This window comes from Liolophura sinensis, chromosome 10 (genome assembly GCF_032854445.1).
Source record: "Liolophura sinensis isolate JHLJ2023 chromosome 10, CUHK_Ljap_v2, whole genome shotgun sequence".
In the NCBI taxonomy this organism is placed as follows: Eukaryota; Metazoa; Mollusca; class Polyplacophora; order Chitonida; family Chitonidae; genus Liolophura; species Liolophura sinensis.
Window position 1 is genome coordinate 10,765,950 of NC_088304.1, and position 20,178 is coordinate 10,786,127.

Genomic DNA, 20,178 nt, shown 5'->3' on the forward strand with positions numbered 1-20,178 from the left:
GAATTAACTCCCTTCAGGAAGTGGCCAAAAGGGGACGGAATTTCCAAGTTGGGAGAGAAAAGCACTGGTAAGTGTCTAATTCCATAAATTAGTGCTTTCTCGGCATGTTTTTTGTCGCGAAGAATGGGCTGTTTATAACACCTTTATTATGTCACAGAACTGACTGTGCAGAAAGTGGTGTCTTCACCCTAAAATGACTGAAAGTGCTCTTTTGTGAAATATTCGAGTATGGGAAAAAAATCGTTGTTGTTGAGTTCACCAAAGCTCAGTTACCCTAACTCTTGAACATGAGATGATATGCAGTGTTTGTGACTGAGTCAGTCAGCTGTCAGACTTGAAAGTCGTCAAGTGGTTAATGAAGTGAGGGGTATTAGAAGCTGTTGTACATGTGACAACAACAGTTGAAATGTTTTCGTAATTGTTAGTTTTACCCGTAGGTAATTTTGCCTTTTTTAATTTTCCTGTCATGTTAGTCTGAATCAGAATGGAGACTAGGATCATTCCACAGGAGCCATTCTCTTTCTAAACTTTGATTTGAATCTCTTCTGAAAGGACAAAACTAAAGGCATAGATTTGTAGAATTCTGATTCTGTCGATGCCATTTGGAATTAGCCCAGTTTTAATATGTCAGTTGATATACATCATGTGTTCCCGAACTTCTGTCAGCTATAAGGTGAGTATCTATTCACATTGTATTCTCAAGTGAAAAGTAGTCCAGAGATTGCTGTGTTGTTGGGTTTGGCAAAATTTTGTTAGGCCAGGAGTGCCTACATTTGAAAATATAACATGTTTGATGTAGTTACCTGCCCTTGTCAAATATTTTGAACTTCATAGTGGCAGTACTGCAGGTACATCACTTGGAGCATTACCCAGAGTTTTGAAGTTCAGGTTGCGGTCACATTGTCACATCATAATTGTATTGAAAAAAACGTGCGTTTCACATTGAACATCTGTTAAGGGAGGTCAGAGTCAAAGAAGGGCATCAACAAAATCCTTAACAACTGCCGCTATATCAATGAATATCAAGCCAACATGTCCTGAGAAATAGCTAATCGTTGTGCTTGTGGTAAATCAACATGCTTAACGTTAAAGATACTTGACTGCAAACTTATTGCCTTTAAAACGTATTGTAGTGTGTGCCCTTGAGCTGAACTTGGTACCGTGTATCCAGGCACTGACCTAATCACGACAGGAAACCCAATTCAACCTGACCTGGTGTGGTCAAGGACGTTGGAGAAAAAATATGGAAATAACAACTGAAGACAAATCGCAGGTGTTAATATAACAATAATAATGTAATTTATTCAGTGAAAATACATCTGGCTCCCATGTTCAGTCCCTGTAAGAAAACCTATTCTACAGTTCAGTTTAATCGTAAGAAAAAGGTAGACTTATATATAGTGCATGCCATCTTTAGACATCTTTCGCTGTCGGCTCCGATGGCTCTAGTCGCCTTCCGACTATGTCTACAACAGTCTCACCGACCCCTCTTCCCGTGCAGTGCTCTCCCAGCGCCCACGGGAACTCTGTCCGTCAAGGCAACTACAGTAACTCCATTGACACTAGCAGCCCTACTAGTTTCAGTCACTCTCCTGCGACTAGAACAGTGCACTTGGGGAGCGACGACAGTTTAAGTTCACTTTTCGCTGAGGAGAGGTCAAAGGCGAGGCCCAGTAGTATATATATGCTTGGACATGTGCTATAAAGTCTAGTCTCATACGTATATATGTATATATATGCCGGTAAGTCATGCCTACTAGGCATGTACAGTACTGACACTGCCCAGCCAAGTCTGCAGACTCCTGTCAGTAACGATCACGGCTGTATTACACGTACTTCTCACTCTATTACGTATACATAGATACCCCTGCTTTATCAGTGCGAGTTCTGAATGTTTTTTTTTTTCTAATCAATCAAACAAGCCTAACCATATTGCAATATATATATGCTGTGTGTATGTGTCCTGCTCTAGAAATTTTTGTGTGTTAAGTTATACATGTATTTTATCATACCATGGCCATCACACTTTTATTGCGACATATAAGTGATAGTGGAACAGGAAATGTGAGGTTGACAGACAGCCTGTGATAGTTGTCATCTGCCTGACTTGATGAATTGTCCAGCTCGTGCTGGCTTCCTCTCTGGTCGCACAGCAACCTGCAGATACATGTGGGTTTCCTCCCAGCATACTGCTGTCTGTCGTTATATAACTGAAATATTCTTGAGTACAACATAAAACAGCAAGCAAATAAAATAAGTAAATTAAAACTTAATGGCTTTTTTTGGTGTACAAAGTGGATAAATTTATCAGTTGGTCATGCTGTGAAATTGAGGGGGGAGGGGGTATATTGTGAAGAAAACAGAACCATTTCATGCCTATATGTAAATGTTTATCATGAACTGTTATCCGAAAATGACAGAAAGGTGGACTACAAGAGCATTCCATGTTTCTTCTTCTTATCCCTCAATACAAATTACCATGCACACATCTTATCATCTGGTGTTCCAAGAAATGGCCTTTGATGAATAAATGTAAAGGGGCCATTTTTCAAACGTGTTTTTCATATCGTAAGCTCCTTGAAATGTGAATAATTTGTGACACCTGTGTGTTAGAATGTACCCCCCCCCCCCCCTCTTCCTGCCCCTAAAACATTAACGCAGTCATGACATGCATTTACAGCTTTGGTTATGTGCCAGATGTTGTTTCAGGCATATTCTGAAGACATTATTTTGTGTTAACTGGTAAAATTATACTGTTTGTGAACCCTGACACTGGCCAATCCAACCAGTGTGGTTTTGTCTCCAAAAGCAAATAACAGATACAGTATGCATAAATTTTACTGAAAGTTGCTCTTTCATATGCAAAAAGGTTGAAGAATTTGGGTAGTTTGGAAAGATATTAATGGAACTATCTGCGATTTACTTGACATATATTTCTAGGTTTGGTTATGAGAGGTGTAGTGCGTTGCCCATCACCTCCACCCCCAGCCCTCTCTCCCTTAGGGTTCCCTGTCCACTCTGGTACAGTATGTCTAGCCTTCCTAGGTCTGCCATGTCAACCACTTCCCTCAGTCTCAATGATCCCCAGCTGCTAATGATCTGGGCTTAGGAAGTGATCTCATTTACCCTCACCAATGACTTCCTGTCAGCTTAACTCTGCGGCCCTTGGGAACTCTGTCAGATGTCTACTCATGAATGTAACCGAAAACACTCGGATATAATGAATCAGCTGTAGTTTGTGTGGTTGGTTTCTGGTGTAAACTTCACTCTGTCTCCTGTGGTAGATGTCATACAACTAAGCTGAAGAAGGCAATAGGGTGTGTGTGGCTGTGGGGGCTGCTGGCCAAGTGCTCTACAGTGCTTGGTATACAGGTACAAGGCTCTTGGACTCAATATGAGAATGCAAGAATGTAGGATTGGGATTCAAAGCCCCATATTTCCACTATTTTCAGCTATATCATTGTGAGGTATAAGAATTTGACTACTACAGTTCTTCACCCTTTTCGCATGTTTGTAAGGTGTTTATTCAAGCATATTCTGAAGGCATTATATGTCCAGTATTTATAATAAACAAATAAATGAGCAACCACAGCTCACAGACAAAATGCTTCAGTAAAAAGAAAATGTACCATAAAGTCTCAAGATTTTTGCATATGAAATATAAATATGCATGCGAAATTATATTCATAGGGTTGGTAAACTTGAACATGTAGCATTAAGGAAATTGTTAATTATTTATTTATTTGATTGGTGTTTTACGCCGTACTAAAAAATATTTCACCTATACGATGGCGGTCAGCATTATGGTGGGTGGAAACCGGGCAGAGCCCAGGGGAAACCCACGACCATGCACAGCATGAAATTGTTAATTAGGTAATACAGACAGAATACTGTATTTCACCTAGGTGTGTAATTCTTTCACTTTTTACATCGTTGTAAGGTGTATATTCAAGCATATTCTGAAGGCATTATGCTGTCTAGATTGATTTTTTGTCAAGCCTTGAAATTGGCCAATCCAATCATTGTAGCTTTGTCTCCAAAGTCAGCTTAAAAATGTGCATAAATTGCACTGAAAATTACTCTTTGATGTGCGAAAAGGTTGAGGAATTAAGGTAACTGAATGATGTTGAGAGATACACAGATGATATCAAATGATATCACAGAGCTGCAGCTAAGAAATAAGAGATACATGTAATGCATGGTGACCACGGTGATAATGTAAAGCCCTAGCTTAAGAACAATTTGGAGTATTCCCTGAAGAATAGTTACTTGTGTGTTAATCTGCTCCAAGGAATATATAGTGTAATTACTCCTAGCTCATGCTTTCCCATTACAAGCTTCATTTCCTCTTCTGTCCTTAAATAAAACCAGTCCTCCAGAGATCTGTTTGTGAATTAAGTAAGAGGTGTGGGTATAGCCCCAGGCTGTGCATGTCCCATCCAAGCTTTGTGAGGTACACTTCATTGTACACGTACTTGTTGTAAAGCCGTAATCTGCAGGACAAGATTTTAACAGAAAGTTTGTTCATTTGGTATTGAATTTACTGTGGATCTATTAATTCTGTCTTGTTTCCTCCAGCCATAAGGCTATTTTAGGTTTGTGGGTCAAAATAAAGTTCAAATCTGCCAGCTTTAAAGAGCTACAATTGAATAAATTTTGTTCGTAAGAGGACCAAAATGCAAGACTTGAGTGGACGTAGGCAAGGTAATTTCTGTTCACTAAAGCTGCTATTTGTTCTGTAGTGAACAGCGTGATATGTGAAAAAAACAATGTGGACATTGATCTGAAAGCCATGTGGTTTCCAGGCTGAAGATGACACACCACATGAAGATTGTATTTTCTTTTTAAATAACCTCCAGAATGAACCTAACCTGATTTAAGACTTTAGGAGTGTCTGAATTCACACTTAGATCTCAAGATGGATATGTGTTTGACTCAACTTCATGTGACTGTTTTTCTTCTTGATAACAGCTGTGGAACAAAGTTAGTTCGAGACTTGCTGTAGGGCTCCACATTTGTATACATGTGTATTTATACTTATTCACTTGTGTGCTTTTTTGTCTTACATGTACCTGTTTTGTCATATGGTGTGTGAGTTCTAATCCTATTTTATGATTGGAAAATATTTTTCTTGCTATGTTTCCATTTCAGTTTTTATTGGAGTACCTTAAAATCAGACTGGAATAAAAGATGATGGTTAATATGGAAGCAGTTGCAGACACCTCACAACAACTGCCGCTGTGATCCATCAAATAAATCTTTAGAAGACTTTGGTGAAATCATGAGTGGTTTTATAAGATTGTGGCAGTGTAATCGTAAAATGAGTTTCACTTTCACATTCAAAGTGTAATGTGAATTCACCAGGAAGATCTGACTGTATTTAGAAAGTATTTTATTTTTTAATATCAAGGGAGATAATTCTCCATGTCTAATCGCTATGGCAACTCGGTCAGAAAATGACTATATGCCAAACAACATGGCGTCCAAGAAATCAGAATCTCGGCCTACCCGCCAGTTGGATTTCTACCAGGCTATGGCGGATTTCCAACACATGTTTCCCACGATGGATGAGGAGATAATTGAGGCAGTGTTGAGAGCAAACAATGGTGCTGTGGATGCCACAATAGACCAGCTCCTCACCATGAATATTGATAACGAGGAAGAAACCGATGGACCAGAGGCTGTGGATGGTCTGACACACAGGGTAGGTTTAGTGAGAGAAAAAAAATGTCAACTTCAACATTTTCATATGTTTGGTAAATGTTTATTCAAGCATAATGTGAGGGTATTATTCTGTGTAGAGCCTCTCTTACCAATGTGGTCGCTATGATTTCCATAGCATCTTCCAGCTCTGTCCAGCACCAATGAAATAAATACATAAATATTCTGTGTAGACTCTAACAATTAGTCCGGAGATAGACCAACCTATTTTGTTTGTTTTGTTTCTTTTGTTTTTGTGAAATCAAATTGAAAAGGTTCACCAATTGCACTGAAAGTTGTTCTTTGATATGCAAACAGAGTACTCAGGGTACTCAAACATGAGATCATAAGATCATATTTGCCTGCAGCTCGTCTGTCTCCAAAAATGCATGATCTGGCTTTTGCATGTGCTTGCTCCATAATGCCAGTGAAATTCTGATGGTGGCAGTGACAGGAAATGGTAAAGTAAATGACATATTCCTGAGTAAGGCGTAAAACAACAGTGAAATAAGTAAAGAAATAACTGTTGAAATAAAGTTGAACAGGTGAAATACAAGCAGCTTAAATACGTTCTTTTGTATTTTCTTAGACTCGCTCGAAAGGAAAAGCTAGATTGTCTTCTGAAACCAAATCTAAGAGTTTATCGTGCGAGGACCCACCATCGTACTCTGAAGCTATTCGGCATCAGCCTCCAGTCCAAGCCAAAAGAGCGCCATCTAGTGGCAAGGCAGGTAGACTTGCTGCTAGGGGGAGACAACACACTGCTCCAAACTTGTTAGACCTGGACATCGGTACTTTTGCCAGCACATTGGCCACAGTGTCCTCAGAACGTACAGACCCAAAGACGTTGCTAGGCAACCAGGCCTTGGAAAACGGGTCGCCACGGAGACAGCGAACCTGGCACCCACCATTGTTAGGGAAGTTACCCGATGACTTCTTGAGGCTTAAACCTGAGGGGCCGAGTCATAGGTCGTCACGACCTTTAGGGAGAAGCCAGAGTATGCCAGCGCAGCAACGACCTCCGGTAAGTCTCTTTTGTAATGAACAGGTTGGTTGACAATCTGCAGTATTACCAAAATTTAATCTGAGGACCTTGGCGACAATAAGGGGTAGAAGGTGCCCACATGACCGTGCGGGCAGTCTGTCATTCGGTAAAGACCACTTGTCTTTCACTGGTATTGAGTACATCTCATGTGGGACAGTTTGTCAGGAAAGTGCTGGAGGTCAGTGGTTTATGTCTGGCACTCCGGTTTCCAGGACCTATAAAAAACAGGGGCCACTTTCTTTAAACTTCATAAGACTTATTCCTGGTAAATTTGTCATAAATGGCCCGGCTGTCGGATATAGTGCCATAAGATGAGGTCATTTTCAGGAAAAATATGGAATATTGACTTACAAAGTCTTGTGAAAGTGGCTTCTTACAGTTACAGTGTCTAGTCCGTCATGAGATCAGCAGTAGTCTCCTGCAGAAGAAGTTACGAGAGAATGAGAGGCGGAGAAGATCAACGCCCTCTAGGGGTGACCCCGAGATGACCCAGTATTTGGAGGATGAGCGGATGGCAATCATGCTGCAGAACAGTGAGTTCCTGGAGGAACTGCGCCAAAATGAGGACTTCATGAAGACACTGGAAAGAGGTGAGGAAATGTCGAAATGGATTTTGTTTTATCAACATTTTGACCTATCATACATGAAAGTGTGCATGCTTTATTTCAAGCCTTGGTTACCAAGCACGTCAGAAAAAAAAAGAAATTATTTTTACCCCCCTTTTCCAAAATAACTGAAGTGAAGCTAGGGTAATATAAAATGACTGGGTGGGGTGTCCTGTCTGGTGTCTTAGACATGATACATCGGGGGCGGCAGCACTTTTGCAGAATGGACCTGCCACAAGAACACACAATATATGTACACATACCTAATGACTCCTTGTCGTCATACGACTGAAAAATTGTTAAGTATATGAAAAATTGTTAAGTATATGATGTTAAACCCTAAAACATACATACATTTGTTGATTTGTTGTTTTCTCTTTCCACAGATCGTTTGAACGCCTCAGCGTTTGAGCCCACCCCCTCCACCCCGCCCTCATCACGGCAACCAGTGCGATCTCTGTCCACAGCTTCCAGCTCCACTTCCACCCCAACCCCACTCCCCACTCCCAAGGAGATGGCCCCATTACCCCCAATACCAGACGACAAGATTGAGGACTTCCAAGGTATGATTCATTTTTTCTTTTTTCACTTCTGCTGTAAACCCTTAACTTTTTAACATGTACAGAAGCTGTTTATTCTGTCAGTGTCCTATTTTGAGAGCATTACTCTAATTCATCTAAGGTTCAACATTTTTTTTTTATGGCAGGCATTTGGCTTGATTCTGATGGTTTTATGCACTGTATTGTGCCACTTAAGCACTTTTTTGTGAAGTTTGATAATTTCTTAAGTATAATTTTAAGACCTTCATGTGCTTCTGAAACTACATTTTTACATACACCATTACCTCAACCTTTTCACATATGAAAGAGCCACTTTCAGTGCAGCTTGTGCACATTTTAAATTTGATTTTGAGGATAAATCTACATTGGTTGGATTGGTACATACACCATTACCTCAACCTTTTCACATATGAAAGAGCCACTTTCAGTGCAGCTTGTGCACATTTTAAATTTGATTTTGAGGATAAATCTACATTGGTTGGATTGGTACATACACCATTACCTCAACCTTTTCACGTATGAAAGAGCCACTTTCAGTGCAGCTTGTGCACATTTTAAATTTGATTTTGAGGGTAAATCTACATTTGGTACAGTTTTGAATTTTATACATTGGACATAAAAAAATTAAAAGAAATTTATCAAGGTATATTAACTGTTACATAAAACAGTAAATGCACACAAAAAAAGGAAATAAAAAAAGAACAACTAAAAACAAAAACTTGACATAAGAAAATTATGATATTTTAATTGCACATCTTAGGCTTGGCTTTTAAAAGTACAGGTACAACTGAGAATCAACCTTTATATTTTGCCTGCTTATATGAATTTCCTGCTTTTTCAACCCTCTCCGATCATGTAAGTACATGTATGTCTTAAACAGGAAAAACTGCTGGGATAGTTCTAACCTTTACGGCATGAACACGCAGATAGACGTCAATTTCAAGGCTTCACAAAAAAAGTAATTTTATCAATGTACAGAGCATAATGCCTTCAGAATGTACTTGAATAAACACCTTACAAAGATGCAAAAAGTGAAAGAATTACACCGAGGTGAAATACAGTATTCTGTCTGTATTACCGAAATCACAATTTCCTTAAAGCTACATGCACAAGTTTACCAACCTATGAATATAATTTCATATGCATATTTATATTTCAAATTCAAAAATCTTGAGGATTTAGGGCACATTTTCTTTATAACAGAGCATTATGTTTGTAATCTGTGTTTGCTCATTTATTTGTTTATTACTGGATGAAAAAATGTTATGTCAGTGTTTCAGTGACACACACACTCAAAAAAAAAAAAAAAAAACGATCAAAAGGTCATTATTGTCAGTGGAAAAACATTGTTTGTAATTCCACCTACTTGACAAGTTTGCAAGGTGTTTATTTAAGCCTGTGCTGAAGACATTTTTCTGCATACATCATAAACTTACACGTATATTTTTTGTGAAGCATGAAGGAGGCCAATCTAACCAATGTACATGTAGTTTTGCCGCCGAAATTAATAAGCATTCATAAATTGCACCAAAAGATGCTCTTTCATATGTGAAAAGGCTGAGGAACTTAGGGTATATTTATATTTTTCTGGCTGAATAGAACACATTTAAAAGCGTGACCATTTTCAATTAAGACATAATTTGTGCAGGTGTGTATTGAAGATACAAGTATCATAAGGAATCTTTGCTTTCTCCATGTACCTTTACTGATCAAGAGTCCTACATGTATAACGTTTAACCACCACTAGCTGTGGAGAAATGAGGTTGCATACAGGTGATTTAGCTGATTGGCAGTAGCTTTAAGGCATCAGGAGGCTTGTCAGTTGACTAGCTGCCTGTTGCCTCTATTTGGTTCTGCCTGGAGTCTTGTTGGTTTCTTCTGGCCTCTTTCTGAATTCCTCTGGCCTCCTCCTGATTTCCTTGGGCCTCTTTCTGAGTTCGCTCTAGCCTCTTTCTGAGTTCCCTCTAGACTCTTTCTGAATTCCCTCTGGCCTCTCTCTGAATCCCCTCTGGCCTCTTTTTGAACTCTTTGGCCTCTTTCTGATTTCATCTGGCCTCTTTCAGAATTCCATTGGTCTGTTTCTGAAAAGTCATTGGCTCTTCATGGTTTCCTCAAACGATAAAACTCATTTAAATTTGCATTTTGCAAGTGAAATGCTCCAATCAGAGAACTAATTAATAACTGTTTACAGAGGGGTATGGTCAGGACAGACAGGACACCCTGGAGGCGTTCCCCTTCACCCAGAAACTGAACAACGGTGCTGAAGATGCTGACCGAGAGCTTCGCAGACAACTCAAACACATGGGCAAAGGTCAGGAATGCCATATTTATAATAGTATTACAATAGCTTGCCAAAGAGAATAATTGACAGTTCAGATTTGATGCGAATAGCAGCATTATAACTGTAATGCTTGTACAAACAATTGTAAATTTGCAGTAACTACAACATTTCCTCGTGCAGGATTTCATATGGTGTAGCTCTTGGGGCCTTGGTAAAGTGAATGGCACTTGTTAAAGGATGACAAACCACGTATATAAAATTTGACAGACTGACCAACAGAACTACGGGTTTAAAGAGATGCTTTAAAGGAGAAGAAAACATAAGAATGATGCCAAAATCAGATGAAAGTGCATCAAATCTTATTTGAAAATATGAACATATATGTTTTTTTTTCAAGAGAAAAGGGTATTTGAAAATATTTTTGTATGGTGGGTATTTTGGACCAACTTTTGGTATTAATCATTGTTGCATAATAAAGCTCTAAATAAGGATGTGATGCTTGTCTAGTAAATTTATTTGAATGTAGATTTTTTGTTTGTATTGAAACTTATGTATTTAACCTAAATTATGATAATATTTATGAACATATTAAAAATATAAATATGATCCAAATTGAGGTTTAATAAATTTCTAGCTGAAAAGAGCAAATTTTAGTGCAAAAATATTTATTAAACATGTGTTACATCCTCATTTATGACATTATGAAAGACCATAAATACCAAAAGGTGGTCCCAAATATCCACCATGCAAAAATTATTTTCAAGTGTCTTTTTCTCCTTAGGGAAAAATTGGAAAAAAAATTGAATACCACATTTAGGAATAACTTTTCGCACTCTTTCAGCTGAACATTTTGTCATTTTTATGTTTTCTCCACCTTTAAAGCAGCTTAAACAGAGACTGTGAAAGTACCTCTATATTTCACAATTTATTAATTCACACAGTTTAGTAAAAAGAAGAAAGGTGTTTTTAAAAGTGCCACATGCATGAAGCCTTAAGATGTGACGCAACTCGACTGACTGTTGTGTTGAGCCCTAAGTACCCTTTTATGGTAAAGAACGACTCAACTCGAGTTACACCCAATCATACAGAGTTTGTCCCTGTTGCTGATGGACGTATGACATCATTTGACTGGATGACTGGTGTCATCAGCAACTGGGACTAAAAGCCAATTCTAGAAAGATTTGAAATTTGAATTATCATAGTTTATTTTTGGGCTGTAAAAATTAGGATTTTGAACACCTCATCAATGTTAATATAAAACTAATATATTCAAATTTCAACTTCTTATCCTCAAAATTCTGATCTGTGTCAAGGTTTTAAATTTTGACTTAAGAAATGGGTTGGTGGAATCGGCCTCAGATCCGCACGACTAGATGAACTGTATCATGTCTTCAGCTCTCATGCCTGCCAAACTTTAGATGATGATATTAAGGAAGCTTTCAACTTTACATGTATATCTGTTTTCAGCTTCCAAAAGACAGTTTGCTGACTTAGCCAGGAGGTTTTTTTCAAGAAGGAAAAAGAAAAGTTCCAGACAACTGTATCCTTTAAAATGTTTTTTCAGTCAAAGGAAAGTCGTGCAGAAGGGCCGCTGTTGAAACGAAATTCTCTGCTAGGCAGATCTTTTGAATACTTTCTGTTGCTAGTTTTAGTGTTGGAGCTTGGCATCTTAGTGTCAGGAATTCATTTGTAGAACTGTAAATAATTAGGAATTGCACCTGTCCTGCTTACAAGGAGATACTGTTGTGATTTGACCCGAACAATGTTAAAATCAACATGAAGCCTTAATGACACTAGTGAAGCAAAGAAAATCCTTGACTGTATATCAGCCTTCGAGATTCCCATGCTCCGTCTACAGCCAACCTCCTGGAGGAGGAAGATGATGATGATGTGTTAGAGGAGAGAGGAGAGGACATCCATGTTAGGGGCTACAGGGATGACATGCAGACACCGGTACAGTACACCCGTACTTCATGGAAGGGGCTTTCATGGCCAAGGGGGTTAGCACGCCAGCACGGCACAATGACCCAGAAGCCTCCAACCAATGCAATGGCTGTGAATTCAAGTCCAGCTCATGCTGGCTTCCTCTCCGGCCATACCTGGGAAGGTCTGCCAGCAACCTGCAGATAGTCATGAGTCTCCCCTGGGCTCTGCTTGGTTTCCTCCCACTATAATGCTGGCCGCCGTCGCGTAACAAGAGAATATAAAAAACACAGTTTACTACCACACAGCCAGGTACCTCAGCCAAATCTTAGCACCATTTGGAAAAACAGCCAACTAATATACCTGATGATTAGACGTCTCTCCGGGTAACAGGTGTACACATATTGCCCTTGTTTCCTCTGCATCTCTTAATACTTCTTGTATATAATCAGTAGTTTTTTTGGTTGTATCTTCACATGCTTTATAACGATGTTAGAATGGTCATAGAAATATCAGTAAAAATACATCCGATGTTGTTATTCATATAATAACAATGTGATAATACTCTATCAACTTCTATATGCCTCCTGAAGAAGTCATAGATACATTGTCAATTTTGAGAAAATTTCGTGCGGAGATTCATTTTTTGGCCACTGAGATCAAGCCCTAGAGCCAGGTTGCTCAGCAAGTTTTGCATATTGTGTAGTGTCAGTTTTCTGAACTTGCCTCTTTGAAGTTAAATCCATGCTCACTTTCACTTTCAGCCAAGTTCCCAGCTGGTTGTCCCCAGTTACAAGACGGTTCAGCGGCCGGCCTATAACCCTGATATGAACGTCAAGTATTTTGACTCTACACCAACAGATATGGTTTGACCTTGTGAATCGCAACTGGTCATCAATGTTGAACAATGATTGGCTAGTGAGAATTGGTTACAATGATCCATCATGAGAAAAGGGTATAACAGGCCAGATACGGGTCAGCCCACTTTTTATTTTTCCAGGTGGGATTTTTTTTCTGGTTCTGAAACATGTGTATACATGTAAAAGAGCGCATAAAGTATTTATAGAGCATTAATATATATTTGACTTGTCTGTACATATGAACAGTGCGCAATAATGACACCTGACGACATGATAGGCTAGTACTTTGTAGTAAAGGTGCCGTTTTGGAGGCATTTTAGGGACGTCAAACTGTTTGTTGACACTTGTTATCATAGTGAGATTATCATTGAAATGATAGTTATAGCGGGCATTTTGGAGGCATTTTATGGAAACAGTACGGGACAAGATTTGGCGTTCAAATTCAGACCATGGATTTTTGTTCTACAGATACTGTCTTTTGGTGAGAAACTTCAGGTACATGTATATGTGTCTCTAGCACTAGCAGATCAAATTTAACTGTCTTAGGTTGGAAGCATACTTGTGGTGCTTAGATCGAAAAAGCTGTTAAAATTCATGGATTGTTAAATACATTGTGTGTCCATTTATGTTTTGAATCCAAACTTTGACTGGTTGTTTTTGATACTGTTTTATCATCTTTTTTTTTCATCTTTTTTGTTTGGCAAGCCCTTCAAATAAAATCGCAACTGATAATTTGTTTAATTTCTTTTTGTCACTTTAAGGACATTTCTGGATGTTGAAAACATTAATTTGACACCTTTGAAAGTGACCGTGACCTCTGACCTTCATCCTAAGATAAAACTTTGCATGTAAGATATGTCTTAACTTTTAGCTGCAGGTATGAAAATGTCTAAAATGAGATGAGAATGTGGGCCTTTCTAATGTGTTTCTAGTTTTATTATCATGACATACAAACAGAATGACCAACCTCACCCTCCCACACCGAATTTTCCTATGAGCCATTTTATTGCCATATATCATGATGATCTGTAAACTTGAAGAAATTAACTTTTTTTTCTGCAAATCATGTTTTGTTGAAGTCATAATAGAATGGAATACAAGTCTGCCTTCCCATCATGCCTTGTGTGATATTACCTCTGATGATAGTTAGATAAACATGGTGGCAATGGTTGCCATGGAAATGTAAAGCAGGGTCAGTTACTCAATGTATAAAAGTTAATAATATTTCAGATTCTAAACTTCACACATTTTTGGAGATATTTATTTGGAGTATAATTCCCTATTAAAAGTCTCCGGATAGGCTTAATGTTTGATTCATTTTGAAGAATTTTTGGAGTTGGTAAAACGGCATTTGAAGCAGTGAATTTGACGGTGGTCTTTTCAGGCCATATTGTGACGGATCGCATCATCTCAGGATTTTGCCACTTGATACAAAGATGCTGCTAGTCTTCATTCAGAATGCATGCACATAAAGAGATGAGTACATTGTATGTGCTTGTATTTGGCAAGTGGCCCTTGAAACTAACAATTTTCAGCCAACAAACCACAATAGAGCAGGATATTTTACAGGCCTTTTACTTGGTTAGAAAAATTGTAAAAAATTGAATAGTACTACAATATAATGGTTACTCATCCAGCCAAGACTTCATGTTAGTGTTTTCTTTGCTTTTAGAGGAGAAGAAAACATTGAAATGATTCCAAAATCAGATGAAAAAGTGTGGAAAGTTATATTGTCTTTATTATTTTTTTTTTTCCATTTTCTCTTTCAGTAGAAAACGGTATTTGGAAATATTTTCGTATGGTAGATATTTGGGACCACTTCTTGGTATATATAGTCATTGCATTATAATCCTCTACATAAGGATGTGATGCATGTCTAATAAATTCATTTCAGTGTAAATTTGTTTTTTTTTTTTCGTCTGAATACATGCGTTTAACCTGAAGTATGAGAATGTTTATGAATATACTAAACTTATAAATATGATGAAAATCTAGGCTGAACACATTTGTTAGCTGAAAAGACCAAATTCTAGTGCAAATATATTTATTATTTAAACATATGTTGTACATCCTCATAACGTTATTACTGGAAGACAGTATTTACCAAGAGGTGGTTCCTAACTCCCGCCATATTGCAGACCACATATACATGTAACTTTTTGCACTCTTTCATCAGAACTTTGTGTAATTTTATGTTTTGCCCACCTTCAAGACAAAAATCGTTTTCATCAAAATATTGTCATAGAAAATTAAGCCTTTTGTCCTGTCTCAAAGTAATTTACACAGAAACTAAGCATCAAGGCATGATATATATATATATATATATATATATATATATATATATATATATATATGTATTTTTTTTGCTGATTTATGGAGGGTACTTAAAATCTCATTTTGAAGAAAAAAACAAGATTAGGATAAAATGGATGTATTTATTAACTTCCCTTATGATATTAAACATATGAAATCAACCCATTCAGGTTATTTAGATGCAATATGTGTATATAATCAAATACTCTGATAAATACAAGCTGATATGAGCACAGGTATCATTGAACTAGTCGGCTGTACGCCTGTCTTGAGGGATGTGGCAATCATGTCTGAAACAATATCATGGCTGTCCATGAAAAATTCATGTACAAAGACATGAATTATTTAATCAACTTTTTTTTTTTCTTGTAATCTGTTCTATGCCTCCTTTCGTTTAGGTTTCTGGTTTTTGTTGAGGGCTAAGCTTTATTTGTAAGCTGTTTGTGTAGGTGTATATTTTTGGGTATGACACCAGTTACATTGTTATATATGTGTATTTTTGTGTTGGTGATGTGTTTTTTTATTTTTTTTTTTGTATCAATGTTGAACACGACAACATGTGAGCTGTATTTAAAAGGCGATTTATCGCAGTAATTCATTAGAGTACACTTGTTGTAAGGAAACCTTTGCAACTGTGTTTAATGAACCAATGAAGACTAAAAATTATAACCATCAGGGATATGATACAAAGCTTTAAAAACCCAACAAGGCATGTTAAATTGTAATTAGGTAGGTCTTGTGCAAGTCCCTGAAGTTGTGATGAAGACTGATCATTGTCTGGCCACGAATACCAACTGCCATATTTCAATAAATACGTACATACACTTTGCACCATAGCGATCATTATCATTTTATTATTATTATTATTATTTTTGGCATACATACAAGTTGTTATGTGTAGTTTATTTGTGTTTTATATACAATCCAGCAGCTACTTTTACATGTGATTTTAGTGAATAGTTAAACATTTCTTGTTTGTTTAATCACCATTTTTTGCATGTACAGATTATATGTGCAATGTAATGCTTTCTTTCTGTGTTTTTTGTTTTTATTTTTGATGTGCATGTGTACATATAACAGCAAATTTTTGATAAACTAATGGCTGTTGATGCTTTATAATGTTTACTGCAGACATACACTGTATGCTGAATTTTTTATTTAATAATCGTTTATTATCATGTACTTATAAGCACGTTTTGTGTACATATTTTTTTTTACACGATGTGGAAATGAAGACCTGAAATGACGCGGGTCTAGTAAATGATGACGATAAAGTCTGGTTACTTTGATGATGCAAGTAATCCTGTGTATGGAGAAAAAGTTGAAGGTTGTAAATGCAAGTTATCTGTCTGAATTGGCATACAGCAGGGTGCACTTTTCTTATTCTGACTGTTTACAGGTAATGTTTCATAGCTTTGTTTTTCCTTTGTTTTGTTTTTTGTTTTTTTTTCAATGAATATTGCACAGTATAAATTTGAACAAAAAAAATCCCATATCTCCTGAGATGCACAGGTAAATAATGCTGAAAATATTTACCTGTACAAGGTTTTAATCCTTAAAATACCCTGGAATAGTCCAGCTTGATTGTAACTACCATAGCAACTTTAGTGTATATACTATAGCTAGATTCACTTTGGTTCTGGAAAACATTTGGGCTCCCAAAGTGTTGGCCACCCAGACTAAACAAACCGTATTAAAACTAACAAGTAAATTAAACAAAAATACGATGGTTTACCAATAAAAAGTCAAGGTTTCATATAAATTTCTTTCATTCACAGACTGCAAAGCTTTTGGAAAGCGTCACTTTGAGTTTCTTTATGCACGGTCCCAATATCACCATTAAAGTTTGGGACCAGAAGCTTTAATGTTCATCTAGATGGCCGTGGTAGGTCTTCATAATGCGCTAGTTACAGTTAACTGAGCCTATGATGGCTGTGTGTAATGGGGCCCTTGGAACTACGCGTTACAGACATGGTGCAATACATGCCAGGATACAACAGTACACAACAGGAATTACACTGTGTTCAAACAGCCAGTATTCATTGGTTGCTACGTGTATAGAATCAAGGGTTTTAAAATGTACGTCGGCAAAGGGTAAAACAGGTACTGCTTTCATTGTGGCTTCGGTTCTTTTTAGCCTTTAGAACAGGTATTTCCATGTGCACTATAGCATGTGTTGTATTATTACATCTGATGTGAAATAGATTCCATCTATTGATATCTTTGTTTCTTCTTTGTTATGGAAAAGAAACTTACGCAAATTTTAAGGTTCTTTTGTACTTTCATTTTAATTTTTTTTTTATTCTTGTTGATTTTTGTGTTTTGGCTGGAATTCTTTCTGATGTTTGTATTGCCAGATGTTTTAGATTGATAGAATCAGTCTTAACTCTACAAAACCCCACGAACCTTCAAATCCTTAATACTCAGGAGAATAATTTGGACTGTTGTATAATCTCTCGAAGAATTAATTTCAATTGGAAATTATCTCCCTTTATAAAAAGAGTGTAAAGATTCTGACATACACATGTATGTTTACAGCATCTACACCTATGTCTGCCAAAAACCTGCAGATGGTCGTTGCTTTTCCTTGGGCTGTGTCCGGTTTCCTCCCACCCTAATGTTGGTCGCCGTTGTATAAATGAAATATTCTTGAGTAAGGCATAAAACACTGATCAAATAAAGAAAATAAGTTTACAGTATATAGAAGGGAAAGTCATATTTTCTGCATTGTTTAACTGGCTAAGGCTCCGAGTAAGGAGGTTTGTAGCTGTCAAAAAGGCTGTGTTAACTTGTGGCCATCTTGGTTTGTTCACCATGTCCACCCATTGACCCCACATTTAGGAGATGAACATTTTTTCATTAAGGAGTTAAACACCAATGAGACAAATCAAGTTTCTGATGTTTGGGATTAAACCTTCATACAGAGACATTACTTATTTTTTGTGTACAATCAGTAACATGCTATGTTCCGCCTAGTTTGTGATATGTAAAAATGTCCGTAACTGCCAAGGTATACATAATGTTGTAACATGATAGCTGGACAGAATGCTTTACAGCTGTGAATATATAGGATATCTGGTGACCATTTACAGAACATGTGGTAATGTTTGCCAATATAAAATATGTAGAGGCACCATTCATATCAACCTCTTCCCCACCCCTCCCCACCTCACCCCACCCTACCCCACCCCACACACAGTTATAAAAGAAAGAAGGACTTGTATCCAAACAAGGTTCTACGAAACGTCTTAAATCTATTCATTTTTGTAAGAATTCCTTGTAATGTAAAATGGCATTAAGATACTTTAACATGCTGTCTGCCTGTACAGTTTAATCAGCAAGACGTGAATACTGTACATGAACTAAACACTCTGTATTAAGAGACTGGAACTCCTAGATGATACAAGGATAAGGTCCAGTTGGTCTAGGTTCAATAAAAACTATTTACATTGTAACCAATTCTTGCTTGTGTGTTGTGTTTTTGTGGCCATACATCACTCTTTCTGGAGGGGGTTTCATGGGTCCCACGTAGGAAGGTGTACTAACAACCTGTGCATGGTTATAAATTTTCCACTGGCTATGGTTGTGGGTTTCCCCAAGCTCGGTTTCCTTCCACCATAATACTGGCTGCCGTCGTTGAAATGAAATATTGAGTATGGTAAGGCATAAAACACCAATCAAATAAATCAAATGGGCTTGAATCCAACTCTGTGGTTTCATCGACTTAGTCAGAATTTTTGTAAAGTGTGATGGTTAACTCAGGGCACTCCAGATGGTTTACTCGGGGGCATTCTAGGTGGTTTACCCTGGGCCATCTAGATGGGTTTTTTTTCGGGTGGTTACTCTGGGCCATCTAGATGGTTTACTCTGGGCGGTTGCTCTGGGTGATCACTCTGGGCCCTCTAGATTGTTTATTCAGGGCAAACTTGATGATTTACTCTGGGCACTCTAGTTTTCTCCAGCAATGACCCAGATTGTGCTTGTATGACTGAAAAAATATTGAGTAAGAAGTTACACTTCAAATAATCAAATACCTAATAAATAATTGATTGATAGGTGTTTGTGTCCTAAGAGGAGGAAATTTCTTCCGAGTGTATGTTTGGTATCATATACTGGAAAACGCATGACCAACTGCAGGTTGCTGCAAGACCTCCCCACGTAGGGCTGGAGAGGAAACCTTTGCCTTAAAGTTGCAATGCGCCCGTGGAAAACACGTGAATACCAATGTGCTAAAAAGCACCTGAAGATCGATTGGTTACTTTACACTAATGTGAAAGCCAGAGAAAAACACTACGTGATGTTTAGAGGAGATAGTTTGAAAAGTAAGTTACATGTATGGGTTTAACTATTTGTTTTTTAAATTTTCTTTCAGGAGAAAAAGGCATTTGAACATGAAAATGTAACGCATGTTCAATAAATATATTTGTGCTAGAAGTTGGTCTTTTCAACTAACAAATGTGTTCAACCTGAATTTTCAAAATAGTTACATATTTATGGTGGTAGGAAACCAGGCAGAGCTGAGGGTGGGTGGGTGGGGGGGGGGGACTCATGACACTCCGCAGGGTTGGGGCCGACCTCGCGTACTGCCAGAGAGAAAACCAGCGTGGGGTGGACTTTACTCACAGCGACCACGTTAGTGTGAACCTCCATCTTAGTCCCCATTTCTAACTGGGAATATAATAGGCTGGCTGAATTCACATCAGCATTGACAGGTCATCAAGATTAGCAAGATTTGCATTCATCCTGTCGGCATAAGTAGCCCTTGGCTAATGTTAATTTGTTCTAACCCACCGGAAACAAATGAAGATTTTGAGATTAGAGACGACAACTTACTGTTGTTTTGTCATGGCATGTGTGATTAAAACACGAATAATGTGCAATTGAGAATATT

General features: G+C 37.7%; 1 protein-coding gene across 1 annotated transcript; it reads left to right on the forward strand.

Moving 5' to 3' along the window:
* The first annotated feature begins 37 nt into the window (after positions 1-37).
* LOC135476569 (CUE domain-containing protein 1-like) lies at positions 38-15,258 on the forward strand. The gene is made up of 9 exons (XM_064756633.1): positions 38-67; positions 5,152-5,704; positions 6,290-6,724; positions 7,125-7,335; positions 7,737-7,913; positions 10,102-10,221; positions 11,659-11,731; positions 12,021-12,144; positions 12,879-15,258. Exons 2-9 carry the CDS (start codon positions 5,438-5,440, stop codon positions 12,984-12,986), a joined length of 1,515 nt encoding a protein of 504 aa, XP_064612703.1. The 5' UTR covers positions 38-67; positions 5,152-5,437; the 3' UTR covers positions 12,987-15,258.
* The last annotated feature ends 4,920 nt before the right edge of the window (positions 15,259-20,178 follow it).